This window comes from Scatophagus argus, chromosome 3, assembly GCF_020382885.2.
Source record: "Scatophagus argus isolate fScaArg1 chromosome 3, fScaArg1.pri, whole genome shotgun sequence".
NCBI lineage: Eukaryota > Metazoa > Chordata > Actinopteri > Scatophagidae > Scatophagus > Scatophagus argus.
In genome coordinates, this window is record NC_058495.1 from 5,886,184 (window position 1) to 5,909,906 (window position 23,723).

Sequence of the window (23,723 nt, forward strand, 5' to 3'; positions counted from 1 at the left end):
TGCTCAAAATGGTATAGAATAAATGTGTGACAGACTGACCTATAGGTGAGTTATCTGGCCCCAAAACTGTCATAATCTATATAACCACAATCTACAATGTAAATTACTGTCCTCTAATTGGAAAGTGTAATGAAATAATTTTGTTGTGAATTGGCGCTCTATAAATAAACTGAATTAAATTGAATTGAATTACATTTTTTTTATATTGGGTGTGTGGCTTTGGTTGGTCTACTACAATCTCTCAGCACTACAACACATAAGTTGATTTACTGTGTTCGTTTTGTTTTGCAATGACTGCACATGGTGGCGGCATACAATGGGGCAGGTTGAGCTGCACCCTGCAGTAGAAAAACAACTGATGACCTTCAGTAATTACATGGCAATTCTTTGTTAGACTCTCTCTGTCCACCATCACTGTGATTATCTTCCTAGCTCAGTGTTTCCACTAGTAACATTGATCTGTGGTGTTGCTGCTGGAAAAATGCAGAAAGACGCTGCTTTTTATTTATGACGTATCTGAAAACAAGACTGTGGACACCTTCATTATCAATCTCAATCTAAAATCATCATCAGATCGTGTTGTAAGTGTGGTAATTAGAGTTAACTAAAACATGTGGTAGTATGCTTGTCATAATTGTGTTGAAAGGTTTTGCTGCAGTTTTTGTGGACCAAATTGTGGTCCACTTTGTTTCAGTATGCATAATAGTCAGTTAGTAGGTTTCTCTTTGCAAACTGTTTTATTCTGTAATTGGTTATTGTTGCGAAGTATTCACCTTGCAGGGCTTGGCTGAGGTCTGCAGCTTAAATCCACTTTGCAGCATGAGAAACCCCACATTCAATCTGCACAGATCTGAGGGAGTAGATGTTTCTTTCTATTGTGAAGTGTGACACAAACTGGTATCAAGATTGCTCTTTGTCTCAAATGCATAGTGTGACAGCTGGCAATAAAGACTTTTCCTGGCGTGAAGCATGGGGGCGTATGAAGATTTACTGGCAAAATTGTAGCTGCTGCACAGCAGTGAGTCAGGACCGGGCATTTTGAGGGGGAAGAAGTAGAAGGAGGAAGAGGAGGAAGATGAAAAAGGAAGAGGAGGAAGATGAAAAAGGAAGAGGAGTAAGACAAATGAGAAATACAGGAGGATCCATCAACAGAACTGTCTGGACCAAAATTACTCTTAAAGCTGGAAGTCATCTGTCACAGCATAATGCCTGAGTATCTATAAAATGTTCATTCACACACACATCACTTGGGTCTTGAACTTACAACCTTCTCCACCAAAGGCACATCATGATCATGTTGGGCTGCTCAGACAATCCAGTGGCAGGTTATCATACGGTTATGACAAAAACATGAGGTTCATGGGGGTTCAACAGCGGAAAAGCATAGACAGTTATTATTTTAAACTCCTTAAATTAAAAAATTTCTTTGAAATCATGCATCTGTAATCTAGTGTTACTCAGTCCTGGTCCTGGACCTTCTGCTCTGCAGATGTGCCCCTGCTCCAACACACCTGATTCAGTCAGAGCTTGGTGACAAGCTGGTCATCTAAATCAGGTGTGAAGGGAGAGATGTTTAAAAGATGCAGGACTGGGGGTCACCAGCACAATGAGTGATTAGGTATGATATATTTATCCTGACTCACACAGCACTCAAAGCCACAATGTTAAACATTTGATACACTTCGGACTTTTTTGATAATTCAAAAATCTGTCTGGATTATTTGTGGAGGACAGTCTGAAGAGGCAGCCTAGCAAGTTTGGTGTCAGTTCAACAAAAAATTTTAATTAGTTTTACAGTATTTGAGGAGAACAGAGTGATCAACTTCAGGATTCCTGCCAGTTCTGAACATTTCTGCTTAAGTGGGCCTAAATTTTGGTGCCAAGTCATAAACAAAAAAAGACATCTGAAGGCATCACTTAGGATTCTGATTTTGTACACAAAACAGTCTAAATATTGAGAAAACAAATGGCAGATTAATCAGTTTTACAAACTGCAGCCCTTAATAATTTGCTATTTTTTTACCTAATGTAACTAGATGCTGATCATAGATTAGTAGGAATGCAGTACAATGCTGCACAATGTGATGCTGGAAATGGCATTGCAGTGTACAGTAATAATACAAGAAAACTGCTCACAAAACGAAACACTGAATGTTTTCTGTTAGATCTGTGTCAGAATTTATCAGTTGATGTGCTGAAAAAGCATATCAGTGACAGATGGCAAGCTCAGTTTAGTGTATTGCACGATGTACATTGCAGTAGTCTGGTTTTGTTGCTCAAAAATTAAGGTTTTACCCCCAGACTACAGCAACATTGACAGTTTGATCCATTCTTATTGATAAATCCTTTTAAGGTTCATTTTAGTCATTTTTTTCTTGCATTAGAAACATAGTAGCAGTCTCTTCTAAGCTCTCCAGTCCTTGAGCTCAGCTTAGCCCTGCTCTTTCCATTCATTTTCCTCATCTCAGTCTTCCTCTACCTTCCTATTGATCTGCTGTGCAGCATCAACATGCTGGAGTGTCAATTAGAGAGGCCCTCCTGCCCATCTGTGAGAGGAGAGCTACAGCATATCTCTGAAAGTTTACCTGGCTGGCTTCGACAACCAGCAGCTGCTTAGGTCTCAGAAGATGAAGAGGGGAATAAAATAAATATACATTTATTTCAGATGTATCCTCATTTGTATTTATTATGTTCTTTTTGCTGTACAGATTGGCCTGCAAAATGCTAGAGCTAGAGTTCTGAAATTTCTAACGTGAAGTGCTAAAGAAATTTGAGCGAAATTCAAGGTGTAGGGGTTGTCTGCACAACACATTCTTCATCTTCAAAGTGAACACATCTTAGGTTTTTCAGGTGAAGTGCATTTGTAAGGGCGGGCAAGTTGAGGGGAGTGAAAGGGACACATACTGCATTCTGTTTGTTGCATTGTTACTCTTAGCAACCCAGCTCTTGAGTAGGTTTGCAGATCTTTCTGGAGCACATCTTCCACAAGTCTTTGCTATTTATGTTCTGTTAAAACACAAACTTTCTCAGGACCTGCCTCAGACATCAGCAAAGCACTGCAACACTTTAAATATTAAAATGGCCTGTATACTTGAAAACTAATTTTGGTGACAGATGTGTGGGCGAAGCGAGACCAGCACAGCATCCACACGGTCTTCCTGTGCACCTTAGAAAAAAAACCCCCATCCCTTTATTTGATCTTTCAGTTGAGAACATTTAAAGTTAAATCTTTTATATTAAATTTTCTAGAAAGAACATCTTTAATGTGTAGAAAGTAAACACAGAACACCTTTAAATTGTCACAGATATATTATTGAAAACCAACAGATTTTACACTTATCAGAGTTAAGGTGTTACGGTAGATTTGGCTGCTGGTGTCGATTGCACTGCCATGGAACAGCACACAGTTCTTTGCCTGAAGGTTATTGTATGGCCTTTTGAAACGCATAGTCTGTTCTGAAACACGCTTTTGCACCTGAGGAAAGGTTGCTTTTCTGATATGAATCTCCAGTAATTCCTGCAGCTGTCTATGACATTTTGTGGCTGGTAGCATTTCTGTTTTATTTTTTCTCAAGTCTCTGTTGTAAAAATGTATTAAGGTATGCCATTACTGGCTGATGTGTAAATATACATGCATATATATATATATATATATATATTTATGCTATATACTCATTGCAGTGTCTCAAAAGCAAACCAAAACTAAGGCAGCTGTCCAGTGTCTTAGGCTTGAAAATTGTAATTTGAGCCACAGAATCCATTCTGTCTTACTTATATATAGTATACGTGCTATATAATTCTGGAAATGAGATATACAGTGGAAATATTGATAACGTGGAACTGGATTTCACTGAGTATGCTAATACTGCGCTTTCCTTTCTGCTACTACATGACCATCATCATAGAGTTCTGAAAGGTGGTCTGCCTTAACCCTGGTGCTGGATTCAAGTGGGATTAATAGGTTTCAACTGAGTGACGGTGGATTCTGAAATGATTTATTCTTTGGCTATAGCCAGCCCACCCCCATAGCACTGAGATCTTTAAGATAAAAGAATGGCTTACCTCCATCCTGGTCAAAGAAGAAGCACTTCCAGATATTCACCTGGAACAAGACAAAACAAGCTGATTAACATGATAATGCTTGATGTAATCTTGTGAGGTATACGATCTTTTTCCTTCAGCTGCACTTGAGATACTCCTTCAGATCGGCTTGCTATTTTTCAGTCTGAGGGAGACATATGAGCTGTCTTCCCACCAGCTCTTCTTTTGTACAAACATGAAACTTGATGACATCTGTCTTGAAATCTGCAGTCTTGCAGAACAGAAATCTTCAGTGTTTACAGCTGTATTTTTTCCATTTTGCCCACCTATACTGAGACGTGTTGGCAGCTCACTGCCTTCTCCTCAGTGAATGCTCTGATGTTAGATATACCTGTGCATGGTTTGTATTTGGTTATGGGAGCTAAGGTGAGCTGTCTGGCTTTGCAGTTGTCACCTGCTCTGCAGCAGTTAAAGTGGACCTGTAGTGAATCAACTCTGAAAAATTACTTCTCACTCAGTAGGAGATAGTTGGGTGTATTCAAAGGACCTTGTCACTTCCAATATGCTCTCAATGAATCTCAGCCGTTGCCGATCCAGGGCTTCAACCCACTCCGCTGGAAAACCAATGTCTACAGCCCTATTCTGTGACTGCTTGCAGGGAGATTGTTCCTTCAGAGCGCATTACAGCTTCAGGAATGAACAGGTTGTATATATGTACATACAAGATAGCTTGTAGTGGCATATTTTCTGTCCATATGCCATGCATGTATTGTGTATGTCAGAGGGAGCAGAGAAGTGAGGGAATTAAAGTGTCAGGGTGTGCAGATGTGCATTACAAGAGGGAGCTTAGAAACTCAAAATCCACCTTTAAATCTGCTTTATGTAGCTCACCAAGTTGTTTTACAGGACAAGCATCTAACAATGATCACAGCAGTGAAACCCTCAACAAAACCTCCTCATAACAGGCATGAAGGTGAAATAATTAGTTGATTAACTGATTAGACACATAATTCTGCAGCTATTTTCTTAATCAAATAATGGCTTAGATCAGTTTTTAAGGAAAAATATCAAACGTTTTAGCTTTACGTTTTGCAGTCTTACAATTTAGTAAACTGATTCTGAACACAAAAAGCTGTTTAAAGACATCATTTTGCCTCTGGAAATAATGTCAGTTTTTTAATGTTAATTCATAAACATTAAATAACAAAATAACCACTACTTGCAGACCTAATGAAGTATAACTGCCAACATAGAGTTGAAAATATAGTTTTAGACTTCAGGTTACAAGCACTGGTGATCTTGATGGTATGTCACTCATTTTCTTCTGTGTTAAGGGCTGCTTGGAATCAGTAAGCCTCCTTAATGTAGTGATTTCTAAAGGTGAACATTTTTCTTCCTGCCAACTTTGAGCATAAAAGCTTCTCTTCAGCTGTAATAGCATAATTACAACTTTAAACTCATTTTTAGACCATACCCCTTTTGGTTTGTTGTACTTTTTTTACCCTGCAAGGCACAGATTCAAATTTGCTCAAGAGACTCTGAGACCTACATGTGAGTTTCATTATAATATTTGTAATTGATTTTGCCTGTAGAAAGCAGTAACACCAAGGTGAAGCTGGAGTGGTCCATGTGGGACAAAGAGATATCGGCTCAATCCAAATGTCTAAACTCACACGCGCACGTTTGCTGGAAATTTTTTATTTTTTTTCTACTTAAATGCTTCATGATATTTGCTGCAGTGGCTATCATAGCTACCTTACTTAATATAGTTTGCTTGCGGATACTGTTGTGTGCACTCATACCACGTGCACATGCTTGGTTTTATGTGTGTGTATTTAAAGGCTAATTAAATGTAACAGAGGAGCTTAGTTTTCTCTCTTTATCAGTCTTTTGCCTCTTTTGCGGTGATGCCAGTGCAATGTCTTCCCTCTTGGGAAGAAGAAGAAAAAAACTTGATTGTTGGTTACCATGATAACGTTTGAAGCCTTGAAGCATTCGTGTTAGTGCTATTGAAATGTTCTTTGAATCTTGTAGGCTTGTAGGCAGGTTATAGAGGTAGTCAAAATTCATTTCATTATTTTAACTTTTAGGCCGGTCTATGAGAGGTTTATATAGCTGTGCAGTCTACTGCTGTTTCAGACTTGATGTGATGAACACCTATGACTGAAGTTCATGATGTCTCAGTCTGCAAGTCCAGAGGGCAGACATTTAGATTCAGCCATTAGCTTCATCAGTAGCCCATTCAGTCCTTTTGAACTTCCCTTTAAACCCACAGTGTTTCTAATGATTTGCCAGGCTTTGAAGAATCAGTAGCAATGCATTTTCTAGAAAAATAGTAATTTCTTAGCAAAGTAACAAAGCAGAACATCAACCTAACTACCAGTGCTGATGCCGACAGAACAATTCTGTGTTACTGGAACCATAAAGCAGTTTCAATTTGCCATTTTGATGTGAAATCAACAGCAGAAGTAGGAAACATAATAGTCTGAGATTGTCACAATATTGTGATAGGCTGAGTGAGTCCGCCGCTGAGGCAGATAAGTAAAAAAGAAGCACGACAACCTGACACTCATCCCCATCAACCTTGAGAGTTCATGGGAATCTTTTGAATTCAAATTGGTCAAGGAAGGAAGGTTGCATAACATAAATAAGTGAGTTTGGGAGCAGAAATGTCTCTTCATTCCACATAATACTGCAGTAAAAAGGTTAAGCAAAAAAGGGGAGTATTGAAAAGCTCATAGCAATACAAATGCCTTTTTTCTGTTTTCTCTGAGCACTGTCTCACTACTCTTCTCTTTTTCATCTTTTAGGAATTCACTGTGAAGCCTGTGGACCTAAGCAGGCCTGAGGGCTCTGACATACACCAAATCCCTGCCCAGGGGAACAGGGGAGATTAAAAACTTCTGATTGAGGTGGAGAGGAAAGAAACACACAGAGGGAGAGGAGGAGAGAGACACAGAGAAAAAGCTTATCGTTCACCTTTGTTCTTTCTAATGCCCCAAGTGAAGAATCTCCATCGGCAAGTCTGTGAATAACAGCAGACACAAGAGCAGCTGCCCACCACTGCGGTCAGATGATGGAGTGAGGGAGTGAAAGAGGAGAAGAGAACAGGATTACATCCTGTGAAAGAGCCAAGCTCATATTCTACATTAATTGAATGCCTGCGAGAGAGGAGAGACATGAGAGGAAGCCTTTTCTGTGCCAGCTGCTTCAAGAGGTATTGCAATTAACCCTCTGGCCATCATAAAATAATACCTGGCTTCTGTTGTTTCCTGATTGCTGGGATTGGTTGTACGGTGTGGATGCGTGCTCGGGCCATGGTCATGTTTCAGCCCCCGGCGTGCAGACCGGATCGGGCTGGCTGTCAACGAAACAGCCTGATTGTGCCGCTGCTACTACTGCTTCTCAACAGCTCCCTCAAGGCCGCTCAGGCTGCCAAACCCAAAGGGCCGGGACACACACATTTGAACTCCATCCGCATTGACGGGGATATCTCCTTAGGTGGGCTCTTCCCAGTACATGCCAGGGGCCACGATGGCAAGCCATGTGGGGAGCTGAAGAAGGAGAAGGGTATACACAGACTGGAGGCGATGCTCTTTGCCCTTGACCGCATCAATAATGACAATAATCTGCTGCCTAACATCACACTGGGGGCACGTGTCCTGGACACCTGTTCCAGGGACACTCACGCCTTGGAGCAGTCGCTCACCTTCGTGCAGGCTCTGATTGAGAAGGACGGGACAGATGTCAAATGCCTGGGCGGGGGGTCGCCGGTCATCACCAAACCTGAGAGAGTGGTGGGCGTGATTGGAGCTTCCTCCAGTTCCGTCTCCATCATGGTGGCCAACATACTACGCCTGTTTAAGGTCAGACATCAGCACACTTTTTCAGTTTGTTTTGGTTTAATTGTCCGCATCTTAATATGTATGAAATGCAGAATAGAGGAGAGGAGCTGCATCTGCTGGTGCATACTGTATGATCTCTGATGGGGTTTTTTTTTTTTTTTTTTTTTTGTTATTGATCCTCTTATGTATTTAGTTGAATAATTCATAACGAAAAAACAACAGGAGCTGCTGAACAGTTAGAAAACAATATGTGTTAGATATCTGCTGCCATGCAATGGACACTTTCATAAATTTAGAAAAGACATCCCTTGGCAAATCTAATCACTCTGGCTATTGCCCTGCGGTAGTTGGTTGCTAAGCATTATTGCCTGTTATAATACAGAAGTAATTAAAAGGAATAATAGTTGATTTTAGCTTTTACCCCATAGCCCTACCTTCTCTCTCTTGCATTTATATCTGTTCATATCATGGAAATCCATATCATGGAAATCCTTCGCATTTGGACATTTAATGAATCCTTTAACATGTTTTATTTTCTATCCAACCAGCCATGTCATATATAATAGCTCTTTCTACTTTGCTGAAGGAGTGATTGCTGTTTACTGCTCAGCTCACTGCAAAATAATACGTCTTCCTTTGACTTTAGAAAAAATTACTTTTAAAAAGTACTGTAATGTGTTTGAATTTTTTTCATGGCTAATTACACATTTTATCACAGATATTACTCAAATCACTTTCACTGGGATTGGCAACGCAGTGGCTTATTTAATTTCAGCGGTAATTAAAATAAGTGATTCTTCCTCCAAAACCAACTTCAAAAGTGTATTTCAGATTTCCTCTGTGTCCTGCCTTTGTTTAAAAAGCTGATTAGAATCCTGACTCCAAAGTACTAGTTTCACCTTGATCTCACATGAAAATTCATGCTTAATCCAAACAGTCCCCGCTTGTTTTGCTTAAAATTGTTGGCAGTCACAAAATTATCCTTGCAGCTGATTCAGTGTTTTATTTAAGGACACCTCAGCAGGCCAGGTGTTTGCTCTCACCTGAACAGGCTCGAGCCTAAATGAGGATCCACAGATTTGCCCCTCATTTTTTACCACATAAAGAAAAACAGCATGGCAGGTTTACAAACTTTGCCTCGAGATTACCCAAATCCAAACCTAGTGTAACAGTACTGGTATTGGTATTAGTATTCACACAATCATGAACCGTTCTGACTGATGACTGATGAATTGTTTAAGTCATTGTGCTTATCCTCATTCCCTAATTAGAACTTCTCAGTTGTTATCTTTGTGAAAAATAAAAATAAACTCAGTACGTGAAAGTTTTGTTTTTGGCTGTAGTTTTGACAAAAAGATTTTAGATGTCGTCTGGGCTCCAGGAAATTCAACGTATTAATAAAAAAAAAAAAGAATAATCAGTAATAGAAATAATCATTAGTTGCAGCCACAGGCGATGGAAATGGAAGGCAGAGCAGCATGAGGCCTGCCCTGTTTCTGCTCCCATCTCTGATACTCTCAGCTCTGGTGCTGGGTGCTAGACTACTTTTGAACCACACCAGACTCTGGCTCGGCTTCCTCTGCTGCCTTCCAGTGCAATCAGCACGATACCATCTATACCAGCACCATGCAGGACCGACACTCTGCAGTGTGTCAGGATATTTATACATTATACATCATTATATATATATATATATATTAGCAAATGTGATTAGGACACAGGCTTTTTATTTCGCTGACGGAAGAAATCTGCTGTTTTCACATCACGGATGATAATCGTGTTAGGTGTCAGTATAGTTATTTAAATATAAGTCTTGACAGAAAAGATTTCACATGAAGGCTGTAACACTGGAGGAGTTTGGTGTGGGGTGTCTCATCCGTAAGTGTGCTGCACTGTAGTGCAATTGGGCGGAGGCCATGAATACTGTAGTATTAGTCATAATTCTGGGTAGGGTGTGTTGATTTTCAAAATGTAAAAACTATAAGCCAAGAGATGACAATTAGAAGGAACCAATTCACTAAATAAAATCAATCATCTGTGAATCTGGGATCTTTTCTGTAATAGTTAATCTGATGCTCCCATTGGCTGCCTGCAGTACAGTATGTGTATGACTTGATAAGCTTTCTGATTCCACACTGTTACAAACCGCATGGGATGTATCCTGAACCCAGTGTGACAGAACACACACACAGACACAGGCTTTTAAAGTTGTATGCATCTTTTATATGTTCCGATGTATGTATGTTATATTCTTTAGCTTTATTCAGCTCTTCAGCTCTATGCACAGGTATGCTATACACACACACACACACACACACACACACACACACATATATATATATATACCCAGTGATAATACACACAATAAAACACATAGTCAAGAATGCAAAACCCCTTGAGTGAACTCTATATTTCTCTCTGTCTCCCACACATAAAATATGCGTATATATGCACACTCACACAGGTAGGAGTCGGTGTGGGCCACAGTAATGAGCCTCTCCAGCACTGCGTTCTTGATCTCACTCTCACATGGAAGCCTCAAATCCTTTATCATTAACACAGTGCTCATTCCCTCTTTATTAATGCACGTAAGCGGTGCGCTTGCATATTTAGTTTGGATTTCTCTGATCTCTTTCTCTTTATCCTCAATGTATAAATTAACATCCCCTCTCTTCCGCCTTCTTACACTCAGACAGCTGGAGGTTAAGAAAGCAGCTTCAGTCAGACAGCATGTTGAGTAGACGAGCATGGTGAGATTTTATCAGTTCATCCGCACTTACTATCACTTGGGCTTCTTGGTTGCACTATTGAAAATCAAACACTTTCCACAGCAGTCACCAATCAGTCAACATCCACTCTAATTGAATAACAGTCATTACAACAATCAAAAAAATAGAGAAGGCTCTTGACATGATGTAAAGCAGTCTGGTCAGTTATATAGATTAAACAGTAAACCTTTAATGGAGAGTTTCGTGTGTTCATTTAGGCGGGCCTTGAGTTATGGCTACCCAGGGATACACGAGCCAGCGAGATGCCAGCTGGTTCCCCTGGTCCTGATGGACCTGCTGCTGGCCTCAGAAGGTAGCTAACTTTTTACAAACTTTACGGCCGTCTCAGAACGCGCTCTGCACCCGCAAAACACGATTTGCTGCATGACTGTGCATGCAGAGAGGAGGGGGAAAACCACGTCTGCTAGCACTGTGGCCAGACATAAATGTTTGCTTTAAATGGAGGCAATGTATGCACATGAGTACAAACTCAGCATACCGATGAAGACAGGCAGGCTCTTGACATGCACCTTTACTGTATGCATGTACAAACACACAACTAAACACACACATGCGCTACGTGCAAAACTATGCCACTCCCTGTACCACACACATGAATACAACTCTTCACACATAGCAACACAAGCATACGCAAGAGCAATCAAGCACATTTGCACGCAAACCACTTAAAACCCAGCAGCAGCCACACCGGCGTAGTTAGCAGGTTTAGAGAAATGTGTTTCCTTGGCAATCAGCTGCATACAGATGTGGTCCAGAGCAGCTTGATGAATATTTTACTCCAGCCTTATGTAACGGTAACACGAGTACCAGGAGCTGCAGCTCAAGAACATTTTAGTGTCATTCCCTGAGAAGTGGGAGCTGCTGTGACAAGCAGTTGGGGAAGAGATAATTCACGATCACAGACAAGCTATGTCAGGTGATTACATTATTCATTTGTGTAGCAGATGTGTTCATAAAGTTGACACACATCACGTACAACACAATCTGTACTACCAGGTCTCTCCCTCTTGACTTGTGTTTATCTCAGCAGGAGGTTCTGACAGGGATTTCCTTTTCAACCCCTAGCAAAAGTTTGGCTCTTACTCAGTGACAAGAAGGAGAAGAAGTTCTTCTGTAATAACTGTCATTTGTTTTATTCTGTGGCACACAAGTGGCACAATAAAGAGGCAGTGACCCAGGAATAAGAAGCTCAGAGCGGTCTAGCCTTTAATGCTCACTGGAAAACATTTTAGTGGCTCCTTGTCCTGACATGGACTGGAAAAAGCATTTCACATTCACTGAAGTGGTTTCAGTAGAAGAGGAAGTATAAAAGAGGGAAAAAAAGATCAATTTTGACAAAGAAAAGTAAAGAACAAGATTTTTCATGCAAGAACACACAGGCCTTCGGCATTCCACTCATTCTGACATTTCCCCTCACCATTAGATCGAGCTCCTGTTTCACACTGAAGACACAGCAGCTGACCTGCTGAGTTTTTGTTTACGCACCTTCACGTAGGAATCTGGATGGCGAACTTGCAGTGATAAATTATCTGCCTGTCATTTGTGAAGGTCTCAGGATCAATACCTATGTGATCATTTTGATTTTCTTTCTTTCTGCTCTTGTCATGGCATTGTTGTAATTAGTGTTAGGAAGTTTAATTGGTCTGAAGCCTTGCGGGTTAAGTGTTCCAAACTGTAAAGTAAAGTTTGGAAGTAAAGTAAAGCAAATAATATTTTGTGCTGAGTAAACATGATAGATTATGAACAGATGATTAGACGGCCCTCAGCTGCCATCTCTGAGCTTTATTTTCTCATGAATTCTTGTGGGATTTTGAGAACAGTGCTGCTAAAAGCATGTAAATAATGAATCAGTGTTAAATAATACAGTTTTAAGACAGATTAGCAATTATAACAAGACTTTTAAATATTCCAATACTTGGAATTTTATTCCAAGTATTGTGATCTAATGGAAGTACATTCTTGCTTTAATTTTTCAAGAGTGGGAAATTTCTTTGAGGTATAAAAAGAATGACATCTAATCGCCTTTTAAAAATGAAATTCATAGTCTGAAGTTGCTGATGTTTGCTTTCACTAGTGTATCTACTACTATCGGGTCTCGTTTTTAAGTCTGTGTGTATGTGCTTTGGGAAAAAAGAAGACTTTTTAGTAACACTGCAGTGACATGACAGCTTGTAAGGTAAAAGCTATCAGTGTCTATCTCATTCAAATCACATGCATACAGCGGAAACCCAGTCACACATCAAACCGTGACGAGGATGTCAGACATCATTTGCAGTTGACAGTTTCTTTCACGATTCCTTGAATGAGCGAGCCCATCCATTCTGCAGCTGTTTTGTGGTCAAAGCTCCACCACATCCCTCTTTCCCAGAGATGCTCACCATCTGCTTTGTTGCAACCTCTTTTAGTGAGTTAATGGTTATTTCCCTCCCGGTGATCTTCTGCTCTGTAAACATCTTAGCTTCAGACCAGTTTGGTAAAATCAGTTAATGTTAGGTTAGTATGATGATTAAGATGTACCACAAAACCTCAGACATTTTCACTTTTCTGTCTTTGGCAACAGAGGGAACTCAGAGCTGATTTTGGGTCTAGAAAGCAAAGCAAATTTATGTTTGGTTCATCTTTGTCACTGTGATTCAAGTACAACCTTTGTACTGAAGAGCTTTGGATCCATTTTATAAAAGTATATCTTAATGAACATTATGTTCACTGGAACTTTTCTATGAGAACCATGTCCTCCTTGTCAGCTTTTCACTTTTGTATTTAAGCGGCATTTTATCTTATAGCCGCTGGGCTTGTACTCATTTGGAATGAAGCAATAACCTGAGCAGAGTGTCTATAGAAAATTTAATCAAATCTACAAATTTAAATGCATGCTTTTCATATTAATTTAGAATTTGGCCTCAGACAGAATTAGATCATAAAAGAAATGAAATCCATTTGAATGGTAGGGTATTACTCTTGCTTCAGAAATGTGTTTTATTTTTGTCCATATTTATTCTGCATGTATGACAAGAATTTTAAGTTTGACAGTGCTTGAAATTTATCTTATAAGACACTTGTTCAGAGTTTCATCACTCCTTGGTTTAAAGTTAGTCATCCTGTTTATAGCATTTCATCATCGTGGCTGCTCACATTTTTAATGACTCTGCATAGACCAGACAAATAGCATAGGTGATAATGTGATTTCTTTTTTAGTATTCAGTCCTCCAGCACATTTCATTTCGTTTTAACCTTGTTATGGCCCCAGTATGGTGAATTCTTTAAACAAGAAAAAAAATCAGGTTTATGTCATGAAATTTCATGCTTCAGCTCACCTTGTTTTGATGGTTTTTATTCTGCAATAAACCCTCCACTGACACAGTGGACTGACAGCCCTGTGTCACAATTGATTTAGCAGCTCATTTGGGGGAATGACAGCTAAATCAAGATAAACTAGTATCAGCGCATCAAGGCATCATACTCATTCATTCAGTGAGCCAGTGACAATATTATAGTTAAGACTGACTGCTTCACTATGAAGCCATTATAAGCTTGTTTCCTTTCTCGCTGTACATGTGCCTTAATTTCATGCACAAGGTGACATCTTTAAACTTTTTAGTGAGAACAATTTGCCATATACTGTGTCATTTATGCAATGTGAGGCTGATGCAGATACATGCATATTACAGGGACAAAGCTGTATAATTTACAGAACTTTATGCAAATGATACTGTGAAAAATAGAGGAATTGTTGAAAGAGAGCACGATCTGATGGCTTTAGATTGAGATTGATCCTGAAGGCATCCACAAGTTAGTTTTCATGCAACATTGTCTTTAATTAGTAAAAACTGAGAAATTCCTAGGTTATTTCAAGTCTGGCTATAGTCCACAGGGCATTTCAAAACTGATTTAAATGTACATCATAATTGCAATTAAACAGATCATGATATATTTTTGGCCAAGCTGCCAATCCCTAAATTGTTAGATTTCCTTTGGTGTCACTGTGAACATTTCCAGTGGGGATATATCACATTTTTTGTTCAACAGAAAGCTGCACTGTATCATTATTGCTTCCAAAAGGGAAGCTGTAGCACAAATGGACAGATAGTATATTGTTACTTTGTAATTTTGAAATGAGAGCCATTTTGGCCAGAGTACTGTAAGTCATTGTGGGAGCTACAGATAATAATCCTACTCAGTTCAGGGAGGTTATAATTTTCCATTTTCTGTACTTTTTTTATGCCATTTTCCCCTCCACCCTCCTCTGCTCTGTCTATCGTCCAACTGCTCCATTAACAAAATGCTGACTATCCGATTGTGCAGCTATTAAGCCAACACTTTCTTTCTCCCTTCTTTGTTATTTAATTTGCAGTAATAGTATTGATTTGTCTCAGTTTTTGATTTTTACCAGTCAGACATCATTGCATTTGGTTGTTCTTTGATCACCAGAGAGGCTTCAGTATCATCCATGTCCTTTCACTCTGCTCATGCACATACTGCCTGCCCCTTGCACATTGCACGGCTTTGTCTGTCTCAAGACACGAGAAGAGTGTGTTTTGTGCAAGGTGATTTTTTTCCTCCTAATTTCCTGATCCTAAATCAGACCCCCGAACATTCAGCTCATTTCACAGAATGTCTCCGATTTGATGGATATGCAGCTGTGCCATTTTGTGCAGCTCTTATAGGCCTGTGAAGGTGGAGGGTGGCTTGATATCAATGACCAAGGCAGAAAGTTTCTTGGGTTGGTGGATTTTTTTTCACAGAATTTTGCAGAGCCCTGAATAAATAAAATAACCCAGAAATTTGTAACAAACAAAGCAAAGATTAGAGGAAAGATGGACAACAACAACACTTCAGATTCAGACAGAACGCTACAGTTTTAGGTGATACTTCTTTGCAGAATTTTGTAGTTTATGTTCATTTAGATGGTCAGGGTAAATAACAGCATTGTTGAGATTTACTTGATTTTTCATTTGTGTTACTTTGTTACTAGATGAATTAGGGTTAATTCATTGTGATTTGTTTGTCTTAAAAAAAAAGAAAAGTTCTGACATTGCACAAGGCCACAAGATAGACATTTTATAATTACAACTGTAAGAATATGTGACACATGTCTGTGAGGTTTTACAAAGTTGAAATACTGGAAGAGATTTAAATCATTTTAAAATCAGCAACAAGTCCTGATTACAGTTCTTGTGATCCTTTGTGAGATGTGTTTTTTCTCTCTTTGCTCTGTTTGTTTTGCAATAAAACCAAAAATTACAAGTGGCAGGTGTTGGCTGCCTCTGAAAGATTTTTGTGTGCAGCACGATGTGTATTCCTGTATAATTATATTGTTTTACTCTACAATTATATTTTGCCTTAGTTGTGATCTCATCTCACCAAATACAAGCGGCTGATACTCCATGCACATCAGACATAACAACATTTCTGTATCTCCCGGAGTTGACAAATGTCCATTCGGAATCCAAACCCAGACCTTCCACCATCTGTCTGTCTTCTTCACATGCCAGACACTCTTGTGTTTGACTGTGTGTGTGTGTGTATGTGTGTGTGTGGGTAGATGGGTTTGAACGCATATGTGCAAGTGTGTCTTACAGGCTGTTTGTTTACACATATAATTGTGTATATCTGTTTGGTAATATGAAGATTCCTCCATCCTAACTGACAGATGTTTATCTTAAAACATGAAAACAAGCAGTGTGAAACAAAACAGCCGTCAAAATGAACTCTCACACTCATTTCAACACTTCATCACAAAATGCTCTGAACATTATAGATTATAGATATCCAACAATGTAGCAGTGTGAAAAGGGATGTGTTTTAACATTCAGTTGTGCAGTAAAAGCATTACACTACAAAACCATGGCTTAACATGGTGCTGCTGAGACTGCCTATAAGCCTTTCTTAGTTGTAATTTACAACTAAACTCCCCATGAATATCTCTGGGTTTGGGACTGTTGGTTGCTGGGAAACTGTGATAGTTTTTTTTTTCATTTTTGTTTTTTTTTAATTTTCTGAAATTATATGGACAGAACAGTCATTGTTTCTGATGCAAAAAGTAATCAACAGGTTAATCAGTGATGAACTTACAGCCTTGGTTTCAGCCTTGAAACAATGTTATGTCACCCTGGTCTACACTTAGTCTTTAATAAACTATCTGAGCTTGGGAGTAAAGCAAAAGAAAGACATGTGCATGCAACATTTAATTATTTTTCATCTGAAGAATGGAGCTTTAGACTGAATGCAAATAGCCCCATTTGCAGTGTGTCAATATCCTGCTGTAGCCATGGTGATCTTTGGCATGTGCTAATCAGTTTGTGAAAAAAAAAGAAGTGTATTGATTTGATATTGAGCTACACAAACTTGATTAAATATTTTCATGGGCAGATATACAGATCAGTGAACTATGTGACTGCAACATAAGACTTGTCCTAGCTTTGCTGGAAAAATAATATAACATATAATAAAAAGCAGTGTGTTTTATTGTATTTTATATAAACACATTATATCAAATGCCTTGGATGTGGACACATGCTCATGTAGTCACATTGCTGTTTTCAGGTGTCAGTTTATCACAAAAGGTCCATATCACACCCTACCCTAATATATCTGTTGACAGGCAAAAGGTCGATGCGGTTTATTATTGGACAAGATGATGTATTGATCTCTGATGGTCAGGGCCAGTTCTTGGTGGCTTAGCTATGCTCTTTCATCCTTATCATTCCCACAACACCTATACAGGTGATTACAGCCGCTTACTGATCACTGCTGTAATAGACTGGTGTCTGACAGGGAAAAGGCCAGGCTGTGCCCACAAAACATAATCAGCTGTCTATGGGAAGTCTGAGCACTTCTTATCAAGCAGCTTGGCTGAGCAGCACAGATCGATTGTCAAGATGCCGTAATGCCAGATTCACCAGAGTGGAGAGAGAAGTTAAATCCTGTTATAGCACTTTTAGGGTTTTTTTTCCCCCACAGTGACATCTGGACCCAGATGCATAAAACTCTGGAGACTGATGATTAAAACTGAGATAGAAATATTGATATGTTTTCTTATTGTCAGATGTATAAAACTGTGCCAACACCAGTCACATGCACAAGCTACAATTTCTACTACCACAGTTATCCATAAGTGGATATAAGAAGGACTTTACCTGTTTTCATCAATACTTGTGCCCGCTCCACCACTCATTAGACCTGCTAATGAGAGGAATGAAAAATAAAAGTGCAATTTAATCAGTTGTGTTTCACCAGCGAGGTTCTCCAACAGCATTAGAACAGCTGTCACAGCACATGACTGTGGCTATTTATAGCACCTGTATGACAGTTTCATCGAGTGCCAGTAAAACCACAACATCTGAATCATCATTATTAAACTTCAGAAGTAAGACCAACGATCAATGTATAACACTCATATTGCAGCAGATTTTGCAATTGCTTTGCAATTCAGAATCAAATAAAATGATAGTTAGCAGGAGAGCTAGTGCTTCCAATCTAACGTAATGATAAAATTCATCACTCATAAATAATTTTAAATCAAGTTTATAAATGGCCTCTGAATAACATTTTACAGAACACTGTGTTGACTGCTAAACACAATCAGTAAAATTGGCAAACAACCTAAATGAACAATGTTTTACTCTGAGATCACCCCTTATATTTCATGTGCACCTCTCGATGACCATCTTTAAGCCTAGTTTGAAGTATGCGGAACCGCACACATTGCCACCGTCCATTCTTCCTTTTTAAATACCATGTTATGTGTGGAGAAGAAAGCATGGTTGGTTTTTATGCATACACATCGTTTATACATCTGGCCCCTGGCTCATGAAATAGGACATGTCATAACCTCTCTAAACACAGAGGGTCCTGGGACTGCTGGATCATGGTTGACTGAGTAATTATTTAGACAAGCTTGTTTTCAAGACACCTCAGAGAACAGGCAATTTGGTTTGACCTATAGTGATTGTCAGTCTGACACTGAAGTCGACAAATGCCAAATAGAGCAGAGAAACTGCAAACAAACTCTGCTTGTGTGTTTTTCCTTCCTGCGGGTGCGCTAGTGTGCACCAACACGCACGTATCAGCAATGTGGGAACGCGGGTGCTTGTGTTTGTGGTTAAGTGCTTCCAACCTTTGTGCGTGCTGTCTGGGACGTCTATTTGTGAAAAGGCCACTGGACCTGTCGGGAATTGTGGAAGAGCATTTGTCACACCCCCCCCTCCCCAACCTCCACCACCATCTAATTCTGTACGTAGTTTTCTCAGACTGACGACAGTCTGCAGTGAGGCATGAGAGAGACCATTACACACATGTCTAGCACGCTCTAGATGATGAAGAGATCTGGGAACCCATCCTCCCATGAAAACAGCCTCTGGCCAACATGTAGCATGCAGAGGATACAGGCTAGAGCCAAGCCTTACCAGGCTCTACTGACACAACCTACCCTGGTGGGACCTACCCTGAGACTGCTTGGTGTCACACTGAAGTGTTAATAATGTAATGCAGTGAATACCAATGTACCTGCTGCTGGAGGAAAATGGAAAGTTGGTGTCATTTTTAAGGTTTTAAAGAAAACACTGGGAAAGATATTTTATATAGCAAAGCAACAATAGAGAAGATCATTGTGAAAATACTTTGTCAAAGGTGGAAACACTTTTAAACCTAAATGTTAAATATTTGGTGTAATATAAGTAATTATTATTAAATATTTGTTATCCTGTTAGCATAGACATGGTTAGCATGAGTGAGTTGTATGTGGTTTGCTAATGGGGCATTTAATGATTTCTGAATAGTGATGTTCACATTTTTCAGTTGCAACATACAAACTAATCTACCTTTTAAATAACAACTATTCTAAATAATATGTATATAATATGGTTGGTGTTGATATGTAGCTATAGTGAAAGAGAACAGCAATTACAACAATCTCCTAGGTTTTACTTCATTTTCTGGTGATGCTGGTTAAATGCCGGGCTCATGTTCTGTGTGAGAGAACTGCATCAGTGGAGCAATTAAGGGAATTCTGACTGCTCAGGAATGTTAAGTACTCACACTGCAAATCTGTCTGATCAATTCTGACCAATAGCTTGTCAGTTGCTTCAGTAGAGGCAACATTTGTCCTATATGGCTGAGAGTGCAGACGGTGGGAATCTTGACGTTTCTCACGATCTGATTTCGACTCAGGGTGCTTTGATACTTTGGCACTTTTTATATCTGCTAATCATCAGGTCTCAGCAGGCTTTATAAGAGGCAAAATTTTATGGAGATCATTACATGTTATTTTTTTATGTTAAAACCTCTCTAGTTTGTTGAGCCAGTATTAAAAACTAATAAAGGCAAAATACATTTGGTGGCAGAGCGGATATAACAATCATTAACAACTGAGACTTTCACTTTCACTTAGATATGAATTTTTTTAAAAAAGTGAACGTGTTTAGTCATTTCAAATTTCACTTGAATAATTTCTTCCACAGCCCAATCTATCTGTTTCAGACTGAATAAATGACTTTATAATCCCACACCAAAATCCATTGCTCAACTTCATGGTCACATTTCCTGCAAAGGTCTTATCATTTATTAGCACAACAAAAGTATGCCAACTGGCATTAGCAGGCCAAGGAAGGTGAACCTGAATGAAGAAGTAAGTCTTTTTGTTGTGGCAATATTGGAAACCTTGAACAAAGTTGCCGTAGCTGTTGTCTTGGAACAGAATCAAGTTACTTTTCAACAAGCAGTACCCTCGTCATTGCTCGCTGCTTTTCTGGCTGTCTGAACCATGGCAACTGTTTCAGCTCATCTGAACCACGGTGACTGTTGCAGCTCAGCTTTAACTTCAAGAGATACAGTGCTGCAATGCATCATGTATGCACATGTACGAGACTAGAAAAGACAGAGTGACTTCAGTCCAGTCTGCTGTGGGCAGCTTGGACTCAGTTTGATAAAACACTTGTAGACTCTTGCTGCTATGGCCTCCTGTTTAATTGAAAAACGTCAAACATAAACTTACCAGAGGGTGAGAAACAGTAGGAGAAACGAGACTTTGTGATTAAAGTCAACCGTGAGATACCTAAGTTTATGTGCACTGTGTCTCCGGACTGGTTTAGTTCAACTATAAAATGGCAGCATAATAGCAGCAACTTCCCTCTTTGTATTTCATAAGAAATGGATTCAAATGTGAACATATCCATGATGTTGTCTTTTTTTATTTTGTCCATAGAAATAAAGACACGTTTTTGCCATTGTTGTACATGCTCCCCAGGAACTGGAAATTAAACTGAACAGCACTGAGGACAAGAACTGGTTGTGCTGATTAAGGTTACATTCATCACCTTCTTACATTAGTGGACTCAGCTCTCCTGCTACTGAATGCGACCTCACTGTATTAAATAAAACCAGACAGCCAGATTGTGGTACTCCACTGTATTACTGCCAGCCAGCGTAATACTGAAACCACTGAACTATGATTCAGTTTTGTTGAAGCTGAAAATACTGCAATGTATCTAAAAACTGATTTATGTATTTATTTTCATTTTATTTTCATCACCCAGAGGGACTGACTCTATGTTGGAGGGACACCTCAAATGAAAATAGATGTTAATTGTCCTCTTAACTGGAATTTAAATGGAATTTTAAGCTATGATATCTCAGCTAAACCTGACCTATATATATATATATATATATATATACAATCACACAGATTTTCAAGTCCTACATAGGCTGAAATTGACCTCACAAGTTTTTGTTGTTAATATGTGAGCATTAGGTAATTTTAAGTATGTCTATGCTATATGCGGATAGTGACAGTTCTTAAAGGTTTCTATGGTGATTATCATGGTTGAATCAATATTGTTCACATCTATGACTTGACTTGAGACTTGACTATTTTTTTTTATAGAGCTTTCATTTATTGTTAAGTTGATGTTTGGTGTCTAGTTTAAGGATAGAACTGAAAAGGCTGACACTTTGGTGAAACAATGTATTCTAGCTCTGTAGTGGAAAAAAATCCCACAAAATTTTGCTCCATATATCTAATGTGGAGGAACGTAATAAAATAGGATCCAGATTAAAAATATTTTGAAATATGTTTCTATTTTTATGCATTTTGAATGAAATAAAGAAATATCTAAACAAATTGTTCATATTGAACATACTGTGGATTATAGTCGAAATACATACTGTATGTTAATATAAATATATATATTATATAATATATATATTTTGAAGAAATTCTGTAAAATAGAAAACCTAATATTTCTTGATTATATAGACCTATGTAACGCTTTGATTTATCTAATCATATTCCAAAGCATGTAGAAAGCAGCACATTTCAGCTGACACCAGGTCAACTAACTCTTACCAGAATAATTAAAATCATTCTATTGCTGAGCATCACCAAGCAGCCAACAATCGAGCTAACAAGATATTTTGATCTTATTGTTTGATTAGATGAAAGTTGGGGAAAAGGTTTCAAAGACCACAAACACACTCTGGAACAGTGAGGACCTTAATCAAAAGGTGCAGGAAATATGTCACCACCAGGGCCTCACCTAGATCAGGCTGTCCCTACAAGATGGATGATAGTGCAAGAGTGAGGCTCATCAGGGAACGCAAGGGGCCACAGCAACCTTAAAACGAAGGCAGCACTGTATGGTGGAGTCTGTTTGTGTGTTTAAAACCCCTGTGAGTGTCTTGTGGTGTTCTGGGCTGAGTAGTAAGGTGGAAAATGGAGGCTGGTCCAGTTGTAATTGCTCAAGAACATATTGTCAGTCTCAACAAGGGAGGAAGCATGCTTCACAGCAGCGGTGGGCAAGCTACTGCCCACAGGCCACATACGGCCCAGACAGCTAAATATTTTTTCACTGATGTCTGATCAAAGGGTGTATGTCGTATTTGCCAAGAAACTGTTGCGGTTTTCAAAGAAAACAATATAAGCTGCTACTTTTCCATCAAGCATGCTAACTACACTAGCAACTAGTCAATGCAAGATGGAATGCCGCGGCAGTTGTCAGTTGTGCCGGAAGGGGGGGGGGGGGGGGCTTCACCCCATCGGCGCTCTCTCTGGATGGGCGGAACGGCAAACTGATCCAAACATTTTTGCCCGATGGCACGCCATGCGATCTTTCTAATGTTAGAGGTTTGCCTCAAAAAAGGTCGGGAAACACTGGCTTAGAGGTTAGCCATCTATTCACAGGTTCAGCAAAATATTTTTTTCCAACAAACTACTATTCAGGAGTCAAACATCAAGGCAAATTATTTGCTGGCATTCAAATTAGCAAAAACCAGCAAGCCTTTTTCCAAAGGAGAGTTTTGAAAGAATGAGGAGGAGGAGGAGTGGACTTGTAGGACAAGATGACTGGTGTCATCGAGAGGCTGAAGCTACCATGGTGTAAACTTGTGAATATCACCACAGATGGATCACCAAACTTAACAGGAAAAAACGTCAGGCTGCTGAAAAGAATCCAGAACAAGGTGAAAGAAGAAAACCCTGAGTTGGATGTAATTTTCCTACACTGCATAATCCACTAGGAAGCCCTGTCCAAGTCTGTAGTGCAGCTGATCATGTTGTGAAGGTAGTCATAAAACTTCGCTTCATACCAGTGAGGGGACTTAACCATCGTCAGTTCATTAAATTCCTTGAAGAAACTGAGGCTGATCACCAGGATTTACTTTACCACTCTAATGTCTGTTGGTTAAAGTTTGGGGAAAGTATGTCAGCCAATGTGGGAGCTCAAAGGGGAGATAAGCTCATTTTTGGAGTTAATGGGGAAAGCCGATGATTTTCCTTAGCTGAACGACACAGAGCGATTGGCTTGATTTTGGCGTGATTTTGTGTTCACTGCGGACATACTGGCATTCATGAATGAACTGAATGCGAGCTACAAGGGAAAGATCAATTTGTGCAAGAAATGTATACAAATGTGAAGGCCTTCAAAGCCAAATTGACTTTATTCTCCAGACAAATTTCAAACAACTCGTTCACTCATTTCCTCACACTAGCGACGCTGAAAGGGGCCCCTTAACATGCAAAGAAACACAGCGAATCACTGGACGACTCAGAAACAGC

General features: G+C 39.3%; 1 protein-coding gene across 3 annotated transcripts in view; it reads left to right on the top strand.

Moving 5' to 3' along the window:
- Nucleotides 1-6,869: 6,869 nt before the first annotated feature.
- LOC124056003 (metabotropic glutamate receptor 4-like) overlaps nt 6,870-23,723 on the top strand; it is a 111,958-nt gene continuing 95,104 nt past the window's right edge. Inside the window, exon 1 of one of the 3 annotated variants that reach the window (XM_046383036.1) lies at nt 6,870-7,907. In XM_046383036.1, the coding sequence (XP_046238992.1) occupies nt 7,344-7,907 (564 nt within the window). In that variant the 5' untranslated portion in view covers nt 6,870-7,343. The remainder of the gene's footprint in view (nt 7,908-23,723) is intronic. The other 2 variants (XM_046383034.1, XM_046383039.1) reach the window with 2 other exon arrangements.